The sequence below is a fragment of the Ictidomys tridecemlineatus genome, chromosome 2 (genome assembly GCF_052094955.1).
Source record: "Ictidomys tridecemlineatus isolate mIctTri1 chromosome 2, mIctTri1.hap1, whole genome shotgun sequence".
Lineage (NCBI taxonomy): Eukaryota > Metazoa > Chordata > Mammalia > Rodentia > Sciuridae > Ictidomys > Ictidomys tridecemlineatus.
The window spans coordinates 2,652,006-2,677,856 of NC_135478.1; the positions used below are offsets into that span (position 1 = coordinate 2,652,006).

The 25,851-nt window shown below is 53.4% G+C and overlaps 1 protein-coding gene across 2 annotated transcripts; it reads left to right on the forward strand.

Moving 5' to 3' along the window:
- Positions 1–25,796, forward strand: Chaf1a (chromatin assembly factor 1 subunit A). 2 transcript variants are annotated; one of them, XM_078033955.1, is made up of 16 exons: positions 1–293; positions 482–653; positions 3,220–3,270; positions 5,226–6,085; positions 11,260–11,316; positions 13,549–13,751; positions 14,104–14,164; positions 14,531–14,599; positions 16,009–16,235; positions 16,607–16,775; positions 16,900–16,980; positions 17,405–17,497; positions 18,346–18,604; positions 19,072–19,541; positions 23,170–23,269; positions 23,665–25,796. In XM_078033955.1, the coding sequence occupies exons 1-16, from the start codon at positions 27–29 to the stop codon at positions 23,763–23,765; spliced, it is 3,240 nt and encodes a 1,079-aa protein (XP_077890081.1). In that variant the 5' UTR covers positions 1–26; the 3' UTR covers positions 23,766–25,796. The 2 variants fall into 2 exon arrangements, with proteins under 2 accessions (XP_077890081.1, XP_077890082.1); XM_078033956.1 differs by lacking the exon at positions 482–653 and having other exon boundaries at positions 97–293.
- The last annotated feature ends 55 nt before the right edge of the window (positions 25,797–25,851 follow it).

A 25,851-nucleotide genomic window follows, 5' to 3' on the forward strand; every position in this document is an offset into this window, starting at 1 on the left:
GAACGGAAGCCACGGCTCTCGCGAGGATGCTCCCGGCGCTCCTCTTTCCCGAGGCGGGATGTCACGTGGTGCGGCCTCGCCCAATGGGCTCGCAGACTGCAGGGGTCGCCGCGGTTCCCGCCAAATACGAGCGCGGCGGCCGTGGCAGCAGTGGCGCGGGAGGGAGGGCGAGCAGCAGCGGCCGCTGGAGCGGAGCCCGCGCCCCCGACGCCCGAGAGGAGCTTGAGCTGCCGCCGGAGCGATGCTGGAGGAACCGGAGGGCGGGGTACCGGGTGCCAGGGGAGCGGCCGCAGGTCGGTTCGGGCCTGCGTGAGGGAAAGGGGCGGTGCGGCCTGTGCGAGCCGAGAGGCCGGTTGGGGGTGGGCTGGCCTCTGGGCGCGAGCCTGCTGCTCCGGGCCAAGCGTGCCGTCCTCGGAGCCCTCGGATACCGGACAGGCGCCCAGTGACCCGGAGGACGCCCTTCTTGTCGTTATTGTTGCAGTCGCGGTCATATATACAAATTCCTTCTTCCTGGCGCCTTTGCATCACTTGGCCCTTCCCGGGCCTCCTGTGGATGACGGGTGCCTGGAGGGGAAACAGGCTCCAGAGGTGGAGGGCCAGCTTTGCTTCTTACCGAGTGCACTGTGTCCTAAGAGAGCTGAACCTTGCAGCAGGTGGGGAAACCGAGGCTTGAGGTCACGTCGGCTGGGGGGGGGGGACTGAAATCAGAGCAGCTGCCTCTGGGGATCTGGGCAAGCCCAGCCAGGTAAGAGGGTTGGGTGCTGCGGATTGCCAGGGAGCTGGACTCGGGCCTGCTGTGCGAAGTTGCTTTCTCCTCCCTGCTTCTTGGAGAGGCTTCCCAGAACTGGGGGTGGTCAGCCAAATAAATCCAGACTGCCCTTCTTTCCTGCTTGACTCCACATGGTAACCCCAGCACTTGGCACAGTTCTTGGCACGTAGTAGTTGCCCAATAAATGTGTGCTGGTTGAATGAATTAAGGGCTAGAAGGGACATCAACTAGTCTAGTCCAGGGCTTCTCGGTCTCAACACTATTGACATTTGCGTCTGTCCTTGGCATTGCAGCATGCCTGACCCACACCCACCCCATGCCAGCAGCAACCCTTCCTCTTCAGCTGCCACAACCAAAAATGTGTCCCGGAGGCGCTGGCTTTGGATCCCTGCACCTTCCTTTCAGAACCATTGCTCTGACTTTGGGATTTCACAGACGCCTGCATGTGACTAATATAAATAAGACTGGGAGGACTCACTGTCGTGGAGCTGTGATCTTGGTGATCTTTTTATTTAACCAAGTCAGGATGTCTAGTTAAAAACATAAAACCAAATACCACTTGTTATGACCATATTATAACACAAAGTCTGTTTTAACTCCAAATAAAATTAGGAAGGATATAATCTCAAAAGAGCAGTTGGGCTGGGGCTCTAGCTTAGTTGTGGAGCGCTTGCCTGGCATGTGTGAGGCACTAGGTTTAATCCTCAGCACCACATAAAAATAAATAAATAAAGGTATTGTGTCCATCGACAACTAAAAAAAAAAAAACTTTTAAAAATAAAGAGCAGTCTGTAATACTATACACAGGAGTGTTGAATATATATCTTTGAATAGTCTGGTTCCTTGAGAGGGTTTTTTTGTTTTGTTTTTTGTAGTTGTAGAAGCCCCAGCCCTGCGTGGGTCCTTTTATTATTGATCTGATGTGGTTTCTGGGCCCAGGGCATGTCTGTTTCCCCTTCAGTTCTTGCTGGTGACTCCGGAGTCCTGCAAATAAGACCATGAGGTTATCCTGAGAATAAATTTAAGAATTTAAGTGGCTGAAGATTATGGCGGGAGGGGATCTTTTTTTTTTTTTTTTTTTTAAAGAGAGAGGAGAGAGAGAGAGAGAATTTTTTAATTTTTTTTTTTTTTTTTTTTTTAGTTCTCGGAGGACACAACATCTTTGTTGGTATGTGGTGCTGAGGATTGAACCCGGGCCGCACGCATGCCAGGCGAGCGCGCTACCGCTTGAGCCACATCCCCGGCCCAGGGATCTATGTTTTTATTAACTGAAAACTTAAATTTTTTTTTTTATTCACTTTAAATGATCAGAAAGAAAACATGGGCACCTTATTCTCCAGGCTTAGGTCAGAGTTGGGTGGTAGGTGGCAATTTCAGCTGTGGACAACTGAGTTTAGAAAAACCCAGTCAGATTTTCACGTAGCTTTTATAAAATGTGATTCCCAAAATAAGCTAAAATAGATTTTTCTAAGCCAGATTGCCTGGCAGGTGTGGTCTTATATGCTTAACATAACTGTTTAAAGATATTTATCCAAAGACTTGGTTCTATTCATGGTTAATTCTGCATCAACTTTGGTATTGTTAAATGCTTTTTTTGAGATTTTTTTGATTTAGAAAAATTTTCTCCTTTAATGGAGCACTTCAGCTCCTGCCTGAGAAGTTGAAAGTACTTTCAATTGTGTTTCCTTCCTACCCTCCCTTTAAAATGAAAATGAATTCTTTCCTGATTTACAAAGCTAGTGGTGATGTAGGGGGTGGGTTAGAAAAGGATATTTTGGGGGCATGGGGAAGTAAATAGGAAAATGTGTTTTTTCTCATATTTACCTTTACTCAGTCCACTGCTCATTGTCCCTGTTACTATCTCGATTGGTTTCCAGTGTGTTCCAGAGCCCACGCTAGGTGTTTTGGGTACCTATGAAACAACTCACTGCTGGCAGACAGCTGCCTTTTTTTTTTTTGGCAGGAGGCATAATCACAAATATTTCATTGTGAGTGCCAAAAAGAAAACAAAACAAGATGTGGAGGTAATCTAGGGCAGAATGTCTCAACTTATTAACATTTTGAGCCAAATGACTCTTTGGCCTGGAGGGCTGACCTGTTCATTGCAGGGTATTCAGGAGTATCTCTGGCCTCTACCAACTAGACTTTATTGTATTTTTTTTGGCAATTCTGTGGATTGAACCCAGGACTTCAAACATGCTAGGCAAGTGCTTTACTAATGAATGAACTACCTCAGCCCCCTAACTATACCCTAAAGCACACCTAAGATTTCTCCCTAAATAACAAATAAAAATGTGTCTAGGCGTTGCCCAGCATCCCTAAGGGGCAGGGGGCAGCATCATACCCACTTGAAAATCCCCTTGTACATAATTGGCTCTGTGTGTAGTATATTTGCTAGCTTAATGTTTCTAACACTTAATAATTTATCCTTTGCCATTTTTTATTCACAGCCATGGATTGCAAAGACAGACCAGCTTTTCCGGTTAAGAAGTTGATACAAGGTAACACTCTGGACACAGTTAAACTTTTATTCTGAATTTGTGTCCTTCATTGTCTCCTGGTGGGATCCACAGTGAAAGCCTTCAGGGGCTGGGGGGAGAACAGTTGCTCCCTCTACAGGTTGATTGTCCCTTATCTAAAACGTGTAGAACTAGCAGTATGTCAAATTTCAGATTCTGTTCTTATTTCGAATACTTTTATGTACATAATGAGCTCCCTGGGAATGGGATTCAGCTGTTAATAATCACTGTTTCATATATGCCTTATACACATAGCCTGAAGGTAATCCTACAGTATTTATAATGTGCCTGGGTTTTGATTGTGTCCTGTCACCTGAAGGCGGGAGTGGATTTTTCTTCTTACATGTACTATTGGTGCTCAGAAAACTTTAGATTTTTGAGCTTTTCCAATCAGGGATGCATAACCTGTACCAGGAAGCTGGGAAACCCATTTTGGGTAATGAAGATTGAACCCAGGTGCCCTTTATCACTGAACCACATGCCTAGTAGAGAGAGAGAGAGAGAGAGAGTGTGTGTGTGTGTGTGTGTGTACGTACACGTACGCGCTAGGGATCAAACCCAGGACCTTGTGCATGCGAGGCAGGCGCTGTATCAACTGAGCTATATCCCCAGCCCCGGAAACCCGTTTTTGTACCTTAGCTTCCCTTTGGAACAATAGTGACCCAAAGGTAGGGTTTCTGTACCTCAGCACTTATGAGGTTTTGTAACTTTTCCCCCCTCCCTGGGGGTGCTATTCTGTAGACTGCAGGGGGTTCAGCAGCATCCCTGGCCTCCCAGTAGATAACAGTGGCCTCTAAGTTGTGATAACCAGAGGCATCTCCAGGCATTGCCAGACAAACTGCCCCTATTGAGAACCACTGTGGTACAGGAAGGTTAATGTGCCCAAATCCTTTTGTGTGAAATAGGAAGTGTATTTATCCTTAATCCAGAAGCAGCTGGATTGTATAAACTGGGTTGTTTGTCCAGTTTTCCTGAAGCAGTTTATGTCCTGTGGAAATTGACAGCATGATTGGTGTTGGTGGGAATTTTGCTGAGGGCATGTGTCCAGAGGGTGAAGACCTAAGGCAAAGCTGTAGAACTGGACAGAATCCTTGTTTTAAAAATTGAGAAAGTATACATGATCCCGAATAAGTTGATTTTATTTGCTCTGTTACATTACAAAGTAGTGTTTTTGAAATGCTGGTTTGGCATTTAGGTGGGTGTAGGCTTGTTGGAAAGTCCATTTGATTGAATTTCCTCGCACTCCTCAGGTGTTGGCTATATATCTCTTACAGCCAGCCCCAGGCAGCCAGGTGCTGGGAAGACAGTTGACTGGTGAGGAAATCTGGCAGCCTGGAGTGCTGGTACTACAAAGAGAAATCTTTTCATGAGGGTCTGTTTCTGCAAAACCAGAAACAGTTATCTTAATGGGTTTTTTTTACCCACTGTAAATACATTTAGGTTTTGAACTGGATCTTGATCAGAAAATCTTAAAATTTTGGCAATATCCCTTTAAAAGATTGTCGCCCCCTGTCCCTGCTTTTTTTTTTTTTTTTAATGAGGACTTTGGAAAAGTACAACTGAAGCAATAGTCTCATCCTGTCCCTTCCCCACTCCTTTGGTGGGGTAGGGATGGAGCCCAGTGCCTAGTGCATGCTCTGTGCACACTCTGTCACTCAGCCACACCCCAGTCCTGAGAGCACCATTTTGTGGCACTGGGGATACAACCAGGACCTTACACATGTTAGGCAAATGGTCTGCCACAGAGCTACACCCTTAACCCCCAAAATTCCCCTCTTAAACTTGAAAGTTTCCGCCCAGAGTGCCGCAAGTTTATTTTCTTTTTCCAATTTTTTTATTGATAAGGTGAATAATTTTCAAGCATACAGAATATTAAAGTATTTATTGTCACTGTACACTTTCGCTGAAAGAGCAACCTCCTTCTCTCTTCATTCCAGCCCGTCTGCCGTTCAAGCGCCTAAATCTGGTCCCCAAGGAGAAATGCGAGGATGGGTCAGAAGACGTTGGAAGCTCCCAGAGTGTTTCTGTGGAAGGGAAAGTCCCCGATTTAGAAACATCTTTGGACAACTTGGAGAACAACTGTCATATGGGTTCTGACCTAGACTTCAGACCAAAACTTGTCAATGGGAAGGGTCCCTTAGATAACCTCATAAGAAATAGAATCAAAACCAGCATTGGCCAGGACATGGTCGTTGTGGATTTGACGGAAGACTCCAGTGACCAGCCAGACGGTGCTGTGGACCACGATGAATCTAATCCCGAAGCCTCCCTCTCAAGGGAGCCTGCCAGTGGGGTCGGAGAAGGCCCGGGTCAGGGGCCATCAGGGATCATTGACAGCCACGGTCTGGCGACCTTTCCTGCAGAAACCCTTTCAGACATTCCTTGTAAATCAGAAGAGGAGCCTGTTGGCTCTGAAGCCCTGAAGAGGAATGGCAGCTCTCAGGAAGGTGCCCCTCAAAGCTGCTCAGAGCCAACAGGGGGCCCAAGAATGTGCCCCCAGAAGGAGCAGGACAGTTGGAGCGAAGCCGGAGGCATCCTGTTCAGAGGGAAGGTGCCTGTGGTGGTCTTGCAGGATATCTTGGCAGTGGAGCCTCCTCAAGCCAAGCCTCTCAGGACGCCCCTGGACAAGAGCCTGGCCTCAGAAAATGAGGCGCTAGAATCCTGCCCTGAGGAAGACTCTGCCCTTAGCCACTCACCCCTGAGCTCCTCGTCCACCAGCTCACCTGAGGGGCAGTTGGCTCTTGGAAGACAGCATCGTGGTCCCAGCCCCTCTTCTACCTCCACGCCTGTCCACAGAGTGAGTATCTCCACAGAACCCCAGGCCCTGGTGCTGCCTGGGCCCTACACTGGTTCTTGGGACTTACTAAAGATGCAGGATTCTCTCTGATAGTGAAATCCATGAGTTGTTTGGTTCTGTGTGTGTGGTGGTGGGCTGAGGATGCTATTCAACATGGTGCCCATGTCTCGTGGAACAACCGTTTCAGCCTTTGTTGCCCATACCTGATGGATAGCTGTGTTGGTGAACAAAGACTGTGGGCAGGTGTGCCCTCACTTCCTACTTGAGTTTTCGTTCCTCCACTCCTTCCTTCGGACCCAGTGTAGACCTGTTGGGGTGTCTTTGAAGTGGCAGCAAGACAGTGGGCAGATGAAAGGGAAACTAAAATCTGCTCTTGGCAGCAATGCCACCTTCTTAACCTTGTCTGCAGTGACAGGAATAGGAACATGAGGGACCTGTCACCATAGTAAATGACCCAGAAAGGTGACCTTCAAAGAATGTGCTTCTTGCTGGACTCGGTGGCACACGCCTGTAATCTCAGTAGCTCAGGAGGCTGAGTCAGGAGGATTATGCATTAAAAGCAGGGTGCTAAGCAACTTTGTAAGACCCTGTCTGTAAATAGAATAAAATACAAAATACAGCTGGGGATGTGTCTCAGTTGTTGAGTGCCCTTAGTTTATTCCTGGTACCAAAAAAAAAAAAAAATGTACTTTTTAAATATTTATTCTAAATTATAGGTGGACACGGCATCTTATTTTACATTTATGTGGTGCCAAGGATCAAACCCAGTGCCTTGTGCATGCTGGGAGAGCACTCTACCACTGAGCCCCACCCAGCCCAGCCCTTCTTTTTATTTTTATGTGGTGCTGAAGATCGAACCCAGGGCCTCACACGTGCTAGGCGAGTGCTCTACCGCTGAGCCACAACCCCAGCCCAAGAATAGGTGCTTCTTTAATGCTTTAAGCACACCCATGTGGAAAATGCTTGGGAGAAGGAACATTTTGGATTTGGGAATGTTTGCACATATATAATGAGATATCTTTGGAATGGCACCCAAGTTTAGGCACAAAATTCATTTATGCTTTGTGTACACCTGTTTTTTTGTTTTGTTTTCTTTGTGGTGTGGTGCTGGGGAGGGAACCCAGGACTTCAGACATGCTGATCACTGAACCTCGTCCAGTCCTTTTTCTGTGCCCTATGCAGTAGCCCAGTCTTTAGTACACAACATTCTGAATAGCATTTGTCCCATAGGGTAGAGTATAGAGTCCTCTGCCTGTGGCGTCATGTTGGTGTTCAGAAAGTTTCAGATTTTGGAGGATTTGTGGTTTCAGATTTTTGGATTACGAATGCCCAATCTAATTATTTCTAATAAAGCACAGTGGTGAATTTCTCAATTTTCTCATTTTTAAGGTCTCAAAGGTCCAGGCACACGGTTGGGGATATAGCTCAGTTGATGTAGAGTGCTTGCCCCACATGCACAAGGTCCTGGGTTCATTCCCCAGCACCACAAAAAATAAGGAAAAGGGTCCAGGCACAGTTGCATACACCTGTAATCCTAGCATCTTGGGAGGCTAAGGCAGGAGGATTGCAAGTTCAAAGCCAGCCTCAGCAATTTAGTGTGACCTCATCTCGAAATAAATCAAAAAGTGCTGGGGATGTGGCTCAATGGTTAAGTGCCTTTGGGTTAAATTCCTTGGTAGAAAAATGTAAAAAGGTCTCAAGAGTGAAACTCATAAAAATCAGTCCAGAATCCCAAAATGTACTGTTTGATTTGATTGTACTTTTGTATGTTCACTTTAATATCTTTATATTGTTTATTTAGTTTTTTATGTGGTGCTGAGGATCAAACCCAGTGCTTCCCACGTGCTAGGCAAGTGCTCTATTCTTGAGCTACAACCCCAGCCCCACTTTAGATCTTTATGTGATTGGATCTTAATTTGTACCGGAGATTGAACCCAGGGGTGCTTAACCACTGAGCCACATCCCCAGCTCTTTTTAAAATTTTTTATTTTGAGAGAGGGACTTGGTAAGTTGCTGAGGCTGACTTTGTATTCGAGATCCTCTTGCCTCAGCCTCCTATTACTGGGATTACAGGCGTGCATTACCCAGATAGGGCAGGAGACTTTCACTTTGAAAAACAATGATCTGGGGACTGCCTTTTTTAGAAAATACCAAGCTCTCTGGAAAAGCCAAAGGCTCTTTTTTGTTTTACGACCTTTTACCGTGTAGTTTGTTTGCAATTAGGTGTGAAATTTAGTGTATTTTATTGATGATACAGGAAGAACGTTCCATAGAGGGCAGTCACGGTGCTGGACCCTCTGGCTTGCCTTGGTGTCAAATGAGCCCAGGTTTCAGGTCTTTTCCATGCAGATGAATTTACAGCCAGCTGCATGGCTTGCAGCTTCTGCATCTCTGTGTGAAAAGTCATGCATACGTGTACTGAGCAGCGGTGACTAAAGGTCACTGGGAGGGTATGCACATGATAATGCTATTCTATATAAGGACATGAACACCTGTGGGGATTCTGGAATCGGTGGACATGGGGAAGGGGCATGACCAATGCACGGGTTACATTTTCATCATTGCACCTTGACCTCGGGACCTCCTGCTGGATCTGCCCTGGGGTTGCCTCTTGCCATTTTCTGATCCTCTGCATGGGAGAGATCCCTCAGAAATACACAGTAACCTTTTTTTTTTTTTTTTAAGAGAGAGTGAGAGAGAGAGGGGGACAGAAAGAGAGAGAGAGAGAATTTTAACATTTATTTATTTTTTCTTAGTTCTCGGCGGACACAACATCTTAGTTTGTATGTGGTGCTGAGAATCGAACCCGGGCCGCACGAACGCTAGGCGAGCGCGCTACCGCTTGAGCCACATCCCCAGCCTCCACAGTAACCTTTTGTTTCCTCACAAGAGATATGTGTCACTCATCCTTGGAGGAGAAGTCGTCTTTTAACTGCTCTGTTCTTGCTGTGGTGTGGAAGGGTGGCTGCTGCTGCTGCCGTCCTCACTGGCGGGGGGCTTCTGCGGCCTCTGTGCTGTGCCATGGCAACATGATAACCCTCTGCGCCACCTTGGGCTGCTGAGAGACTGAGCACTTGCCAGCTCATAGGGGCGCATGCGTTCCTTGTTGCCGTAGGTTGGACTGCTCTGGGGCTGTCACCTCCCTGCCTTGGCTCCCCTGCTGTTGAGTTTCTCTCTCCTGCACCTAGAAAATTCTGGTCCTTGAGAAAATGTCAGAAGAACTGGGTCTGGAGAGGCTTTGCGGGTGCTTTACTACCCAGACTCAGTGGAGTCCATTTTGCAGAGAGCATGGTTGGGTTTGTGCTTGAACTTCCTCCTAGGATCCTGGGTCAGGCCTTGGCTGGATAGTTCTGTCTGGCCAAGCTCAGGTGGGCAGCATGTGTCAGAATCATGTGTAATTTAGAGCGAGCTCTATCAACACCAGATCCTATTTGAGGACGGTAGTGTTGTATCAGACAAGAAGGTCCATGCACATTTAGGGAAGCAGTGGCAGTGCCGGTCTGGAACCAGGTGGCAGTTGCTGGGGCCCTTGGATATTCCAAGCCTGAGCCTGCTGTCACGTGAACCTGCTCCTCCTGGGGACCCAGTGCTTGAAGACTAGTGGCAAAGAGAAACCTCCTGCAAGGCTGTAGACTCTAGATGAGGCTGAGTAAGTCTGGGTACAGCTCGGTGAGTGTGTGTCCCCTCCAGTCCCCTCATCTAAGAAGCTGGCTCTCATTGTGCACTGGACCCTCCCAACACAAAGGGCAGCAACAATGATGCTGCCACTCACACTTTCTGTTAGGCCCTTTAGTGTGGAGGTGAAGCCCACAGACCAAGCGCGTTCTGGACAGATGCCTTTCCATCCGCGTTTGTTGAGACTCACCCAGCGGAGGCTGAGCTCACCTCCCATGTTCTGTGGGACCCAGGAGCTAAGGCCGTCTCCTGAGTTGTGTCTGATTCCTTGCGTGGTCCTTGGCAGAGGTTCAGATTTTCTAGATAAAGATATCACTTCAAGGGACTGGGGATGTGGCTCAAGCGGTAACGCGCTCGCCTGGCATGCGCAGGGCGCTGGGTTCAATCCTCAGCACCACATACAAATTAAAAAAAAAAAAAAAAGATATCACTTCAACAAAGCCTTGTGTGCCTGTTGGAGCCTCTCCAGGTTTATGGGCCTTTTCTTTTTCAGCCTCCTCTGCGAGTTTGAATGGAACCTGGTAGGAGGTGCGTGGGCCAGTAGTGTGAACTCTTATTCCAGATATGCGAGTGGAGTCCCCTTGTCTTGGCTGTGCATGTAGCCTCCTTTCAAGGTGGTAGAGACTTTTGTGCCTAAGAGTCTAGGGCTCTGGACCAGATCTCCACTCCTGAAGCTGACTGTTTTCTGAGAAGCAGAGTTGAGTTGTGGCTCCGTGGTTAGCACTTGCCTGGCAGGTGTGAAGCCCCCAGTTTCATCCCCACCACACACACAAAGGCAGAGTATCAATCAGAGGCCCACACAAGTCCAAGCTGCAAATATGTTTTATTTACTTGAAGTAGTACCAATTTTTAGACATTATGTTAAAAATTTGCATGTTCCCGGGCTGGGCATGAGGCTCAATTGGTAGAGTGCTTCCCTCACGTGCACAAGGCCCTGGGTTCAATCCCCAGCATGATTCAGGTGTCAGCTCCTCCTGGGAGTCAGTGGCTCTTGGCTCAGGTTCCAATAAGAGCTCATCCCTTGGGAGTGACAGGTCCTATCTCCTTTGCTACAGGTCCCTCTACGCCTTTTTTGCCTGTGGCTTTTATTTTTGAGCTTGCCTCTGGTTTCTCCTGCACTCAGCGCCTTCAGTCCTTCCTTTATCTGCCTCCCCACCCTCCCCCTTATCTAGTCCCAGATACATGCAGGTATATGCACATTTATTGGAGTCTGTGACACTGTGGTGACATCTTGGTTCTCTTGGTAGGAACATGGATGGCTGTGAAAGGATGAAGTGTATCCTGTTTTGCAAAGACATTCTTAATAGTGGTGGCCTCCTTGTTGCTCCTTCTGTTTCCCCCAGGGACTTCAGGGAAGGTGTCTATTGGGGAAAGTGATTGAAACAATCCCTGCTTAAAAATAAGTCTCCTGGGCTGGGCGTTCCCTCACCTAGCATGGCGAGGCCCTGGGTTTCATCCCCAGTCCTGAAAAAAAGAAAACAAATGTCTTTCTATTTCAGATAACCAAGAAATTCGTCAAAGGGTCCACAGAGAAGAACAGGATGAGACCGCAAAGAGTAAGGCGCTTTCCCTGCAGGAGAGCTCAGTCCCACGTGCCTGCTGTGCCTGTTGGCCTTGTCACCAGCAGAGCCCTTTGCTCCTCCCTTGTCCCATTTTCGCCTTCCCTGACCATTGGGTGACGTTGTGGACGTTGTAGCTTGTGGGTTACATCACTTTTTGCTAAATCCTAGGGTTTCACACACCACCTCTTCCTAGCCTAGGTGTAGGGGTGGTAGTCCTCTGCCTCAGTAGCTGGCCACTCACAGGCCTGGGCGTGGCTTGGTGGTAGAGCCTTGTTCAGCAGGTGTGTGGCCCTGGGCTCCACCCCTAGCACCAGAAGGAACCTGATCCCTGCAGCCCTGTCTCTTCAGAGGAATTTTAGTCCCTACACTAGAAGAGTGAGGGGCTGGGGCTATAGCTCAGTTGGTAGAGTGCTTGCCTTGCATTCACAGTCCTAGCACCACCAAAAAAAATAATAATAATAATATACTAGAGGAGTGATAATTGTTAGTAGCTCCCTGTCCAGCTTTGCTTCTGTTAATGGGTTTCTCCGTGTTCGGGTGTGTGCGTATGTGTGTTACTGGGGATTGAACGCAGGTATACTTTGCTACTAATTTATGCAGCCCTTATTTTATTTTGGGTTGGGGTCTTGCTGATTTGCTGAGGTTGTCCTTGAACCTGCCATCCTCGGGCCTCAACCTCCTGAGTCACTTAGATGACAGGCGGGTACCACTATACCCAGCTCATTTGGTTCTTATTATGCCAAAGTTCAGAGACAGCCACTGAGGTACCCCATCCCCTGTAGCTTAGGCAAGGGGCCCTTTCAGCAGCCGGCTCTCAGTTCCCAGGGTTTCCTGGGCCTCGTTACAGCTGCACTCAGGTTTTTTGTGCTGGGTATTTAAGCCACATGCTAAGCTCATGCTCTACCTCTTAGCTGCACCCCAGCCCTATCTTATTGGAATTTCGAGTCTGTCCATAAATGGCGAGAAACAGCCTCAGGTATAGCTAAAGACATGTGCTTTACCTGGGATTTCAAGCCTTGGCTTCCTTATTTAGCACCTGGGAGCGGTCCTCCCCATCCTGCCATTGTGCCCGTGGTCTCATCTAGGACAGACCTGTCCCCTTTCTTGGGCATCTTCCATCTCCTGTGGTGCTGCATAGGATTCTTGACAAGTCCCTGGACGAGAAATGGACACTCGACACCCTGTGAGCGTGATTGGAGGTCCATCAAGGCAGGATCAGTGTGTTTCCTCACGTGTGGGGCCGACAGGCTCTTCACAGCCGAAAGCGTGGTCCAGTGGAGGTGATCTTGGCTGTCCACCTCGGCCAGTCAGGTGGCTTGTCGAGGGTAATGTGGGGATTGTAGTCAGCCAGTGCCTCGAGTCACAGGCCACTCAGCAGAACAAAGCACCGTGAAGTGAAGCCCACCCTCCGTGGAAAGCCTCAGGGACACTGGTCGTTGAAGCCCCCAGTACCATTGACACTGCCCCAGCCATTGAGCGTCCTCTGTCCTTTCTTCACATGAAAGATGGGTTTAAGTTTTAGTTAGATTTTTATTTTACTTTGTTTCTAGTTTACTCTCACCTGGTAAGACTCGCTCATGGGTCCCCTGGCCTTGTCTCGTCCCAGTCTTCATTGTCACTCTGTGACAATGGGGTGGCAGGCGGGGGCTGTTTGTTTTGAAGGTAGGAGACGGAGCCTGGGTGTTCCTGTTCATTTTGACACACTTTTCTGATTGAATACACAGTTGGCGTTTAATAGAGGAGCCGGGCGTGGGGCGCCGTGTCCTGGCTTTTGGTGTGTGTGGTGTGAGAATCAAACCCGAGGCCCTGCCCGGGCCAGGCAAGCGCCCTACCACAGCTTCGCCTCGGCCCCTATTGATCTTTTTTTTCTTTTTTAATCTTTGTTTTATTTATTCATTTTTATATGAACCCAGGGCCTCGCAGGTGCCAGGCAAGCGCTTTACCGCTCCGCCCAGCCCCCCTATTTATAAGTGCTCCATTTTTGTTTTGTGAGAGACAGGCTCTCGCCTGGAACTTGCAGTCCTCCTGCCTTGGCCTCCAGCCTAGCTGGAAGGCAGCGTGGCCCCCAGGCACCACCCTCAAGGCGCTGGGATGAAGGGCTGGTGTCATGGCGTGTTTTATGAGGGCACGAGTCGTGGTGGCCTCTGGAGACGCAGAGGCCTCTGGAGCTGCTCCTCGTGCTTCCCCTCAGGGAGGGCCCAAGGACCAACTGTGGTTGTCCCCCAGGATAAAGAGCAGTTGAGGGAAGAGAAGGAGAAGCTGAAAGAGGAGGCCCGGCGGGCCAAGGAGGAGGCCAGGAGGAAGAAGGAGGAGGAGAAGGAGCTGAAGGAGAAGGAGCGGCGCGAGAAGCGGGAGAAGGACGAGAAGGAGAGGGCGGAAAAGCAGCGGCTCAAGGAGGAGAGGCGCAAGGAGCGGCAGGAGGCTCTGGAGTGAGTGCCCTCGCCCTCCCAAGGCCGCCCCCACCCCGTGCAGGCCGCACCTCTGAGCCAAGGCGGCGGCCTCCACGGGCTTCCCACTTGTTACTGCACTAGGGGGACCGGCCTCCTGCCCCCCTCTGCCTGGAACAGCTGCCACCCAGGGGCTCCTGGGGCATGCGGGTGGGTGGGCTTTCCCGCCAGTTCCCTGTCCAGCGTCGTCAGTTTTCTTGGTTGACCCTGTACCCCGGCTTTGTGGGAGATTTGAGAAGTCGGTGATCGGTGGGTGTAGACTGTGGTATTAACAGCCGAGTGCCACAGTCCCTGCCAGCAGCCAAAACCTGAACCGTGGTTTGCTGTCTCACAGGGCTAAACTCGAGGAGAAGAGGAAAAAGGAGGAGGAGAAACGGTTACGGGAAGAAGAGAAGGTAGCCTGCTGCCCCCTGCCTCTCAGCTTCTGAGGCCGCGTGTTGGAAATGCCCTCTCTGCCCCCGCTACGCCTTGAGCTTTCCAGGCAGCTTGGTGACACCCATGGGGACCAAGTAGCCTATTCAAATGCCACTGGTATCACCGGCTCTCCGTGCTGGCTTTCCACACTCCTGCTGGCCGGGCATCTTGACAGGACTTGGGCCTTCGAGGGTAGCTGTCATTCTGAGACCGGCCGCACTCCCTATATTGTGGGCTGATGGTTTGTGGGCTACAGTCTCGTGGCCCTTTGCTCGGGAGTGCTTGGGACTCGGTTGTGCCCTGAACACAGTGCTTCTCCACCCCACCCCATCCCTGTCTCTTCATAGCGCATTAAGGCAGAGAAGGCTGAGATCACGAGGTTCTTTCAGAAGCCAAAGACTCCACAGGCCCCCAAGGTGAGCAACACCCCCTCCCTGGCTCCTCATGTCCTTCTAGAAATGAAGAGGGGTCTGCTGAAGACAGGGCCTTCATTTACCCAGGGGCACCTTCATTTCTGCTGGTGTCTGCAGGTTTGATATCTGGTCATTCATTTCATCCCCAAAACAAAAATGTGCGTGCCTGGTACATGCGGAGCCCACAGAGCTTGCCTGTGAGTGGGAATCAGGTGCTCAAGACGGGCACAGCGTGGAGCTGCCCCAGCCTGCTGGGGCCAGACCTCCGCTCCGGGCTGCAGTGCACCTGGCCCTCTTCTCAAGGGAGCTACCGGGTGCTGTGCTGTGTGTTCACACCCTGTGCACACGAGTGTGTACTTGAGGGTTGTTCTGAGTTGGTCTTGGTCTCTGTGTGTTCAGCCATGGTCTCAGGTTCTTGCTGTGGTACATTTTATATCTGTTTGATTCCTTTTATTCAATTTTTAACTTTTCGTTCCAGGGGTTGAAGCCAGGTGTCTTCCACCGAGCCACATCCCCATCCCTTTTTATTCCAGGCTTAACTAGAACTTGGCGCCACCCTCTGCCTCAGCCTCTTGGGTCCCCGGGATGACAGGTGTCCTATCATTCTGGCCATTTTTAAACATGTACTTCCTTGGCCTGGAGTGGCTGAATTCCAGGTGGTTGGCCTGAGGCTCTGTGGGTGCGCGTGCTGTGGCTACGCCCGCTTGGTCCACCTGTTGTCTGCGCGTTGCCCAGTGCAGTGGTGCCACAGCCCACCAGCAGCATTTCCTCCTCACCCACACTGTGCTCCTCTGCATGTCCTGCTGCATGCAGACCCCATGTTTGCTCACACAAGGGTGGGCCCTAAAGGGGGTTGGCCAGAGGAATCCGATCTCCCAGAGTTCACACTTGGATGAGATGGAGCAGCTGCAGGGTATTTCCAGTTCCAGGCAGTTTGCAGTATGGCGTGGCTCTCCTGGGCCCTGGGAGGGGAAGGGGTGGCCCACCAGACCCACTTCTGCCTCTGTCTGATGTCACTTGTGTCTGTCCATCCATCTATTGAGGAGTAACTTACACACAGTAAAATTTACACTTTGGGAGATGTTTAGTGAGTTTTGACAGGTGGTAGAGGCCTTGTAACTGTCTCCATGGTCAAGGCCTAGAAACTGTCCACCAGTCACTGCAGACCGCCTCTGGTTCCTCCTCCTCCTCTCCCAGCTCATGAGCCATAGGATGGACAACCCTGCAGCTTTGCCTTTTCCAGGAGTCCATGCCGACGAACTTGGCGGTATCTCTGCTTTTGGATGTGTCCTTTGACAGTGGCCCTTCGTGGAGGCAGCCGGCTCTGCCTGTGTCCACCACACATTTTCTCCATTGATGAGTGTCTTCATTTTCCACTCAGTGTCCCATTGGGTCACTCTTTTTTTTTTCAGACCCTGGCTGGCTCCTGTGGAAAGTTTGCCCCTTTTGAAATTAAAGAGCACATGGTCCTTGCCCCCCGCTGTCGGGCCACCTTCAACCAAGACCACTGCCATCAGCTGGACCAGCTCCTCCAGCAGCAGAGTGGAGATAGCTCCTTCTTGAAAGAGCTAAAAGGCCGCCAGCCCCTCAGGTCCGGACCCACCAGGCTCTGCAGCCGGGACACAGATGTTTTCAACAGGTAGAGCCTGAGGACACCGTCCTCTGCCCATGGGGCTGTGAAGCCGGATGACAGGAGTTGGGCCCTCACCTCTTCCCAGCCACCTGCCTGCCTTTGAACCCTGCCATCTCATTGTCCCCACTTTCCCGGTGAGCTCCTATATCCAGTCTCTGCAGCAGAGGGTGGCCCCGTGCTCCTGCTGGGCTTCCTAGTCCACAGCCCTGTGCTGGTGCCTGCCGTGGGGGCATCCCGCCGTGTGCTGCTCCCTGTGCTTGAGCCGGCCAGTGCTGCTGTTCAGCTTTAACCTGTGCGCCTGTCCTTCAGTGGGTCCTGGGGTGCGGGAGGTGGGAGCCAGTGGCAGAGGAAGCAAACTGGATGCCTTTATTTGCCAGTGACATGGTGATCGTGGGCAGCAGCAAGGTGGCTGGCATTCCTGAGAGGAGGAAGTTTGGCCGGATGAAGCTCCTGCAATTTTCTGAGAATCACCGGCCAGCATACTGGGGGACGTGGAATAAGAAGACAGTGGTCATCCACCCGCGGAACCCTTGGGCCCAGGACAAGGTAGGGGCTCTCAGGTGCCCAGGCCCACATGTCCTGCTGCATACAGACCCCATGTTTGCTCACTTTTTGGCCATGCCCTTTCCCTAACCTGTCGACGACAGTGACACCCTATGTCTCTTGGCAGGCGCTGCTCGACTATGAGGTGGACAGCGATGACGAGTGGGAAGAGGAGGAGCCTGGGGAGTCCCTGTCCCACAGTGAAGGGGTGAGGGCAGGTCTGAGCACAGAGCGGCCCCTGCAGCAGGTCTGAGACCCAGGCCTGGCCCGTGCTAGGCAGGTGCTCTGACGCTGAACCTCACCTCAGCCTGGCAAAGCCAGCCTGGGCCTCGCTTCTCCTATGAAGGTGCTTCCTGTGGCGGTGGCATTGGAGGCAGCTGGCCCGGGGCCTGGCCTTACTCTGGGCTCCACTGCCTCCTCCTGCCAGCTGTGCTGCCCGAGTCGGTAGCCTGACTTCCAGCCACCATGACCCCATGGGATTCCCACTGACCCCATGCTATCTGTAGGAGTGACCCTCAGTGTGGATGGAACCCGGGCCTCTCAGGCTGGATGAGAGCCCTGGCCTGGATTTGAGTTTTAGTGACACCCACGTTGTTTCCTACCTGACAACTTATTCATTTTTTCTCTTTGAGGACGATGATGATGAGGTTGGAGAGGATGAAGATGAGGATGATGGCTTCTTCGTGCCCCATGGATACCTGTCTGAGGACGAAGGCGTGACTGAGGTAAAGGGTGAAGGAGGAAGTGACTGGCTCAGAAGTTCGCCCAGGGGCTGGTGACGTGGTCATGCCTGCCCTGGCCACTGGACTACCTGCTCCACTGTAGCTGCAGGTGGGTCCTCAGCCTGGGCTTGTTCGAGGTGGCTGGACCTGGACCTGGACCTGGTTTTGCCTGGGAGGCAGCAGAGTGTGTGGAAGATTCCAGCTATGGGGCTCTCCTGGCAGAGCCCTGAGGACTGGGCAGCCATGGTGGGGGCTCAGAGGGTCCCAAACGTGCTCAGCTGCAGAGCAACTGCGCAGCACCACTGTGGTCCCCAGCAGCCCCAGCGTTCAGTCTCTTGGGCTCGGGGTGCACTGCGTTCTTGAAACTACTCCCAGGGTGTGGAGAACATAGGACCCCATGACCAGCGGTCCCTCGTGCCTCCAGGTGGCCACCCTGCCACCACTCACCAAAACCTGCAGGATGAGCAGCCGTGCAGAAGCCACTCTGGGGCTCTACGTCATCTGCCGTGTCGCAGCAGTGGAAGGGAGGGCTGCCTTCCTGTGCCTGGCGTGCCGCCAGACGTCTGCCACTTAAGTGGCAATTTGGGGTTGGTGGTGATCACACACTGACCAGGAAGGCAGCTGGGCAGTAAGTTGCCTGCAGGGCAGGATTGTAGCAAGGTCATAGCAGCATCTGACGGCTCCAGCTGTCGAATATCTGGAAATGCCCTGCCAGGCCTCCTTCCTGAGGGCTGGGGGTCGGCTCTGAGGCAACATCCTCCCCACTGGGCCTGGCTCTGTGAGTGGCTCCTGGCCAGGGCCTAGGTGGAGGGCGGTGGGAGCCCCCAGCAACTGTGCTTTCCTCCTGCAAGGAGTGCACGGACCCCGAGAACTACAAGGTGCGTCAGAAGCTGAAGGCCAAGGAGTGGGACGAGTACTTGGCCAAGGGGAAGCGGTTCCGTGTCCTTCAGCCTGTGATGATTGGCTGCGTGTGGGCGGCCAACAGGGACAGCTGCTCGGTCGCTGAGCTGAAGGTGCTGCAGCAGTTCACAGCCTGCCTTCTGGATACGGCGCCCTCGGAAGAGGAGCAGGCACCCAGGGCCTCCAAGAAGGAGAAGAGGGACCAGCAGAGTAAGTGGGGTCTGCTCCTGGGCAAGGCCGGCCTCAGCTGCCTGTCCTAGCTGACTGTCCTCCGGGCCGGGGAGGGGACCCAGGCCAGGTGCAGGCTCATGCTCTGCCTCTCTGCACCTCAGCCCCATCTTGTCCTTGGTGACTTTAGACATCGTCCTGGGCATAGCGTGGAGCACTGAGGAGTGGGAGGCCACTTGTGTCTCTAGGGCATGTCCCGACTCTGCCTCCTCGCTTTTCAGAAGCCAGGGGCCCAGTGCTGAAGGAGCTCGCAGGCAGCAGGCCCAAGCTGCCTGGGCGGCGCTGCTCTCCCAGGGCATAGGTGTGCGGCCCTGCCTTGGGTCTGCTCTCCAGAGGCCCCCGGCGGCCGAGCCTGCACCTTGCAGACAGTTGAGGACCTCTGTGGCCGTGTCGGGCTCTGTCTGGGTGCACATTCTATCTGACCCACACCCTGTCCCCTGTCCCACCAGTCCTGGCCCAGCTGCTCCCGCTGCTACATGGCAACGTAAACGGGAGCAAGGTGATCATCCGGGAGTTCCAGGAGCACTGCCGACGAGGACTGCTCAGCAGTGACGTGGGCGGCCCCCCCAGCCCTGCCTCCCGCCCGCAGACCCCCACTGCCACCAGCGAGGATGCCGCTGTGCCCTCCAAGGCCAGGCTGAAGCGGATCATTTCTGAGAACTCGGTGTATGAGAAGAGGCCGGACTACAGGATGTGCTGGTACGTCCACCCGCAGGTGCTGAAGAGCTTCGACCAAGAGCACCTCCCCGTGCCGTGCCAGTGGAGCTACGTCACCATGGTGCCCTCAGCCCCCAGGGAGGACAGTGGCAGCGCCCCTGCTGCGGGGCCCAGCCAGGGACCGCCCGTCCTGCTGAAGAGGAAGGCTGCAGGGAGCATGTGCATCACGCAGTTCATGAAGAAGCGCCGGCATGACGGGCAGGTGAGCTGCCCCGGCTGCAGGAGCGGAGCCTGCGGGGCAGCGGGCCCTGCGGTTCCTGCCTTCTTCTGTGTTCTGGTGCTAGGGATTGACCCCAGGGGCCTGTGACCACTGAGCCGCATCCCAGACCTTTTGAGAGACAGGATCTTGCTGAGTTGCTTAGGGCCTGGGTTGCTGCCCAACCATGGCAGCCTGGTCAGTGTTCAGTGTGTCCCTTGTCATGGACTGTGGCGTTGCCCGTGGGCACCGACTCCTGAGACCAGCGTCCTGTGCACTGAGACGGAGGTAGCAGTCCCCCCACTCGGGGAGTGATGCTGCGTGGGTGGCAGCTGGGTGGGGAGGGTGAGGGGAGGGGGCGTGGCCCCGCTTGTGTCCGCTTCACACGTGAAAGGCCGTAGGGGCGGAGGCCAGGTGAGGACCTGGATACCTTGAAACCTTTCTCACTGTCAAAGCAAGGGGACCTCTGGGAATCCCAAGAGGATCTGGTGTCATTGCTGTGTCTGTTCCTGTCAGCCCCCGAGTCTGACCTCGTGTGGCTTGTATGCAGAGCTCCCCTCAGCAAGTGCCACTTGGCATTGTGGAGGACCCGCAAATCCTTCCCTAAAACGGGAAGTGCTGGTTGGTCTGTCGTCGGTGTAAGCTGTGTCTAAGGAGCAGAGTCCCCTCTGGTTGTTCCTCCCAGGCCATCTGAGAAGGAGCCCAGGTTTGCCTGCCTGGCACAAAACTAGCTGGGAAACCAACTGTCCCAGGTTGAGCCTGGCCAGGGCCCAAAGACACCCCTCTGTTGGTGTCACTTTCCAAGCAGCTGTGTTGGCCTTTGCCCCCATCTGCCCTCCCTGGGGACCCTCAGTGCCCAGTGCTCTATCAGGCCTCCTGTTCCCAGGCAGCATGTCCCCCACCTTGTTAGACATGGCTGTTTTCCCCCTCTCGGGCTGGCCCACGTCCCTGAGTGTGGAGGACAGTGGCTCAGGCACGCGAGCAGCATTGGATGGAGCCTGGTGTGGGGATCTGCGTTGCATGGGCAGTGTGGTGCTTCGTTATTTTATCCAACCTCCAACAAAGAGAAGGTGGCGGTCAGAAGGGTTGGCATGTGACACGTTGCAGGTGGGTCTCAGGAGTGGTGATACCTGGCGTCTTGTCTGCAGCAACCTCAAGTAATCAGCAAGGTCTCCACCCCTCCCACATGAGGCTCCTCCAGGCTCGGCAGCACAGGGGGTCTTGCTGAAGACCCTACAGTGCGGCCCAGGCCAGACCCAGCTTAGCCTGTGCCCCCCAGTTCCTCCTCAGCAGGCCCCAGGGCTTCCTGAAGTCTGCATTTGTAAGGTACCCCCCACCCCACCCCCAGAAACTGATGGGAAGAGAAGTGGGTGCATCACACCAGGAGGCACATAGCACCTGGCTCCCCAGTGTGTCCTGAGAGCTGGGCCAGCCTCCTGCCATGTTCAGCTCCCTCCTCCTGTTCTTCCTTTTTACACAGTACTGGGGTCAGAGCCCAGGGGCGCTCTGCCCCTGAATCATATCCCAGCCCTTTTAAATTTTATTATGAGACAGCGTCTTGCTAAGTTGCCCAGAGTGGCCTTGAACTTGCCATCTTGGCTCCTCTGTTGCTGAGATTCCCAACACGTACGTGCCACTGCGCCAGGCCTTGCTTCCAGCTCTTAGTCATTGGTCACCTCCCTCTGGGGAGGCTGGAAGGGGGGAAAGGGGCAGTTTTTGTTTTTTCTGAGTCCTTGGGGAACCCAGGACTTTGTGCATGCTGGGCACTGAGCCCTCCCCAGCCCTCAGAGTGCTCTTCAGCTGCCAGAGTCTGAGGAAAGGAGACCCTGACTGCCAGAAGGCAGTCCTGGGTAGGAACTGAGCAGCTCTGAGTGCACAGAGGCCGCCGGTGGCTGAGACGCCGGGTACCCCAGTCCTGCCTCCTTGGGGAGGACAGTTCCAAGACCCTAGGTGTCGTGTGTATAGAGCTTAAGTTGGGGTCTTCATTCCCGGGGCTGTAAATGGCCTCCCTAGAGCTCAGAGTAGTGTGACATTTGGCCTCGGACAGTAGGGCTGCACTGGGCCTCCAGTCCCTCCTCAAGGGCCTCTGGCTCTAGGGTGCTTCAATGATTTGGGCCTCAGTTCTATTTTTAAAAGTGTAGGGCTGGGACTCTGGCTCAGCGGTAGAGCGCTGGCCTAGCATGTGTAAGGCCCTGGATTCGACCCTCAGCACACATAAAAATCAATCAATAAATAGAGGTATTGTATGCAACTACAGCTAAAAAATAAGTATTAAAAAAATGTTTAAATAGGGGCTAGGGATACAGTTCAGCTGGTAGAGGGCCTGCCTCACACACAAGGCCCTGGGTTCAGCACCCCATAAACAAGATCACATAGAGGGTCTACTTGCCGTGCAGCCAGGTAGCCCCTGTGACGTGCACCTGGAGCCCCAGCTGCCTGGAGGCTCAAGCGGGAAGAAAGCTTGAGCCCAGTTCAAGGCCAGCCTGGGCAGCAGAGTGAGACCCGTCTCAAAAATAAAAGGCAAAGAGCAGCAGGCGTTGGCTCCTGTTTCCCGGCCACTGCGGTCAGTGCTGGTGATGGTGGGGGTCAGCCAGCTCCTGGCTGAGGGACTCGTGGCCCCTGGCCCTTGGTTGGGCCCCAGGGGCAGAGTGCTGGTTCCTCTGGACATTCTGGATCTGAAGAAAGCCTTGCTCGCCCCACCTGCTCTTCCCTGTGCCAGGAGAGCAGTGCTGCAGGCGGTCTGGGCAGGTGGGCCTGTCCAGTCAGTGTGGCGGCAGGAGGCCATAGGGCTGTGTTTTGGGCCAGCCGGCAGGGAGGCCAGGAAAGCACCTTGCACAACTGACCCCCTCGGGGCTGTCACTCTTCCAGGCAGATTTTTACAAAAGAGGAATTCAGAAGTGGGGTGTGAAGCTGACCCCGCTGGAGTGGGACCCTTGGTCACCGTCACTCATGTTGCCCGAGTGCTTGTTCTCCTTGGGCAAAAGCCGAGGGCTTGAGCTTCTCTGGGTGGCGGCCCCTGCTCCGTAGTCTGGGGCACTCCCACCGGCAGAGCTGGTCTAGCATAACGCAGATGGGGGCTGCGAGGCCAGGCCGAGGGAGCAGAGTGCCCGAGACCAGAGACGGCAGCAGAGAGCGCAGGCCGGCTCAGGTCCGGAAGTGGGAGCTTGTCGACCTCTCTCTCAACCCAAACTGGAAACCTTTTGTGGGGGAAGGTACCAGGGATTGAACTCCGGGGCATTCAACCATTGAGCCACACCCCAAGCCCTATTTTGTATTTTAGAGACGGGGTCTTACTAAGTTGCTTAGCACCTCACTTTTGCTGAGGAACTCACTGTCCTCCTGGGATTACAGGCATGTGCCTGGCTCAACCCAAAACAGAAACCATTTTTTGTCCTAAGGCAGATAATGATGGTAGTAGTCAGCGATCTGACTTCAGCTCATTTAGAGAAGCCCAGGATTTTCTTCAGCCACAGGTTCTCGGACAAACCATCAGGTTTAAAGAAGTTGTTGCCAGTTGCTGGGGGCCTTAGCGGATGTGCACATGCAGGCAGGGAGGGGGGCTACCGATGCCCACCACATATGTGGCATGTGGGCTCCTCTCCCTGCTGATGGTCTGTGTGCCCCGTCTGTCCAGGTTGGAGCCGGGGATGTGGATGGCTTCCAGGCAGACACGGAGGAGGAGGAGGAGGAGGAGGACGGCGACTGCATGATCATGGATATCCCGGATGTTGGGGGTGAGAAGGGTTCCAACCCTCTGCATCTCATTCAGATCGACAGGAAAGGGGAGAGCCATCCAGGCAGAGGGACGCGCAAAGGTTCTGCAGTGGGGATGGCTGAGTGGGAGGAGTGAGTGCGGGGTGAGGACGGGCTGAGACTGGCTGTCCGCCACTCCGAGTGAGGGGGGAGCTGGAACAGGGCCTGGGTGGGAGAGGACAGTATCTGACAGAGCAGTTGAGTGGGTCTACAGCTTTGGGGTGCCCCAGTGGTGACCTGATCCTCCACTGGCTTCAGGGCTGTCCACCTCCTTCCACTGAAACAAGAAAAGGCTCCCAGAGCAGGGGTGGTGGCTCCTCACAGGGAGCCCCGTGGGTACAGCCAGCCACACACCCCTCCTTCTCACGCCCTGCAGAGGCCCAGGACCCGTGTGGACCCACTTCTGGAGCCGAGGAAGTAGTGAGAATGGACGTTAGCGAGAACCCACTGCCTGCCAGCCCACTCTGTGCCTCCTGAGCATCCCAACGGCCTGGCTGGCTGGGGCTTGTGTAGGGCAGTCAGGGGCCTCCACACGACGGATACTTGAGCGTACTACCCATTCCTGTGTAAAGAGCACTTTGTCCTGCTTTGCAGACCTCCCAGGTCTGAAGAGTCTGTACAGGATGCCTGATTAGTTCTTGACGTTTGTAAAAATCGTCCCAAAAAGTTGCGTATTAATCTGCCCTTGAATAAAGCATTATGAGAGGCGATGACATGCAGGTGCGTGCCCGCCCCTCAAGCTCCAGAGCAGGGGCGGGGCTCGATGCTTGGAAATGAACTCAAGCAAAGCACCAGAGGCACCCGTGGCCCAGCAGCGCGGGCACCTGGACTGTGTGGACGTGTATAAACTTATTCTCTACCCCGAGCCGCCTCGTCTCCGTCAGTCAGTATGCCATTTCTCTGAGCAGGTCCGCCCGTCCCTCCGCCCAGCTTCTGAAAGCACCAACCATCCTGTTGGCCACCAAGTCCTTGTCCTCCTGGCTGACTAGTCCAGGCATGTGCTTTTCCCAGTTCCTCTTCCTGCCCTTCAGGTGTGAGGAGGGGTCCCACTCCCCACCAGGGCCCTCGGAAGCCAGTGTTGTGCGTCCCAGAGCAGGGAGGGAAGGAAGGAGCCCTGTGCTCGGGGCTGTGGTGACCGACGGCAGTGGGGGAAGCCGAGGTCTGGGCACTTCCTGTCCAAACCTAGACCCAGAGAGGGGCCTCCTGTTGTTCCTGCCCTTGGGTCTAGCCATGTCCCCTGCAGAGTGGCTTGGCACCAACTGGACAGCCTACATGAGGTGGCCATCTCCATCCTCACCCTGACTTGCTCCCCCTGGCCCCACGTGGGTGTGGTGACAGATGCCCCAGGTGCAGGGTGAGGGCTCTGACCCTAACCTGGGCAGTAGGCTGGGCTCATCCCCAGGTCTGGGCTGCAGGCCCTCCTGCTTCCAGCAGAGCCTATGTCTACGTGGCTCTCAGGCAATGTTCCTGAAGTAAGCAGGGGACATGCGTCAGAGTTGGCCTTGATCCTCAACCCACATTGGGCAGCTCTAGAGGCTCAGGTGTGACAAAAAGTCATGGTGGGCTCCTGGTTGTGGGAACTAGAAGGGACATATTTTTGCTAGTTTATGTAAGGGACAAGGAAACTCACGTGGGGTCTCAAGCTTCAAGTCTGACTCCTGCAGCTGGTAGTAGCCAGATGACCAGTCACCACAGGCCCCCACTGGAATAGACTAGATGGTCACAGCCTGGTGCCTGTGATAACCCACAGTGTCTGGGCCAGCCTGGGGTGGCGGGTCCACGGCTTCAGTGCTGCCTGGCTGCAGAGATGGTGCCCATGTGTCAGCCACAGGACCAGGGCCTGCAACACTAAGCCTTGTCCAGTCTCCTGTGGCTGCTGCAGCACATCACCCACCTGGTGGCTTAGAACAGCACAGATTCATCGTCCCACAGTTGTCAAGGCTGTTCCAGGTGGACCCAGGAACAGCAGGGCTGGGCCTGAGGAGGCCCTGCAGCCCTGGGCTCCCGCCCTTCATCCCAGGAGAGCCAGCAGTGCAGGGTCTCCCAGTCTGACCCTCTTACCTCCCCCATGAAGACCCTGGTGACACTGGGCCCCACACAACCCAGGGTGACCCCCCTGCATTCTGTTGAAAGGGAATAGACACAAGTTGGGGGAGGTGGAGGTTAGTCTGTATGTCCCCCAAGGCTCCGCCTGTGGGATCTTGGTCCTCAGGGTGGCCACGTGGAAAGGGACCTTCAAGAGGTGGAGCCTCGGGTGGGATGGTGGAAAGAGACTGACCAAATTGCGCTATGTACATATTTGAGTGTGCCACAGTGATCACCTTTGTGTATATCTATAAAGCATTAATATAAAAAATCTATAAATAGAAGAGGACGGGAGGAGGGAAAGGGAAGTGCTGGGGACCCAAGTGGAGCAAATCACAGTCCATGCTTTTATGATCATGTGAAAGTGAACCCCAATATTCTGTGTAACTGCAATATGCTAATAAAAACATCTTTTAAACAGTGGTGGGCCTCCTGAGAGGTTTAGATACTGGGGCAGCTGCCCTCTGGAGACGGATGT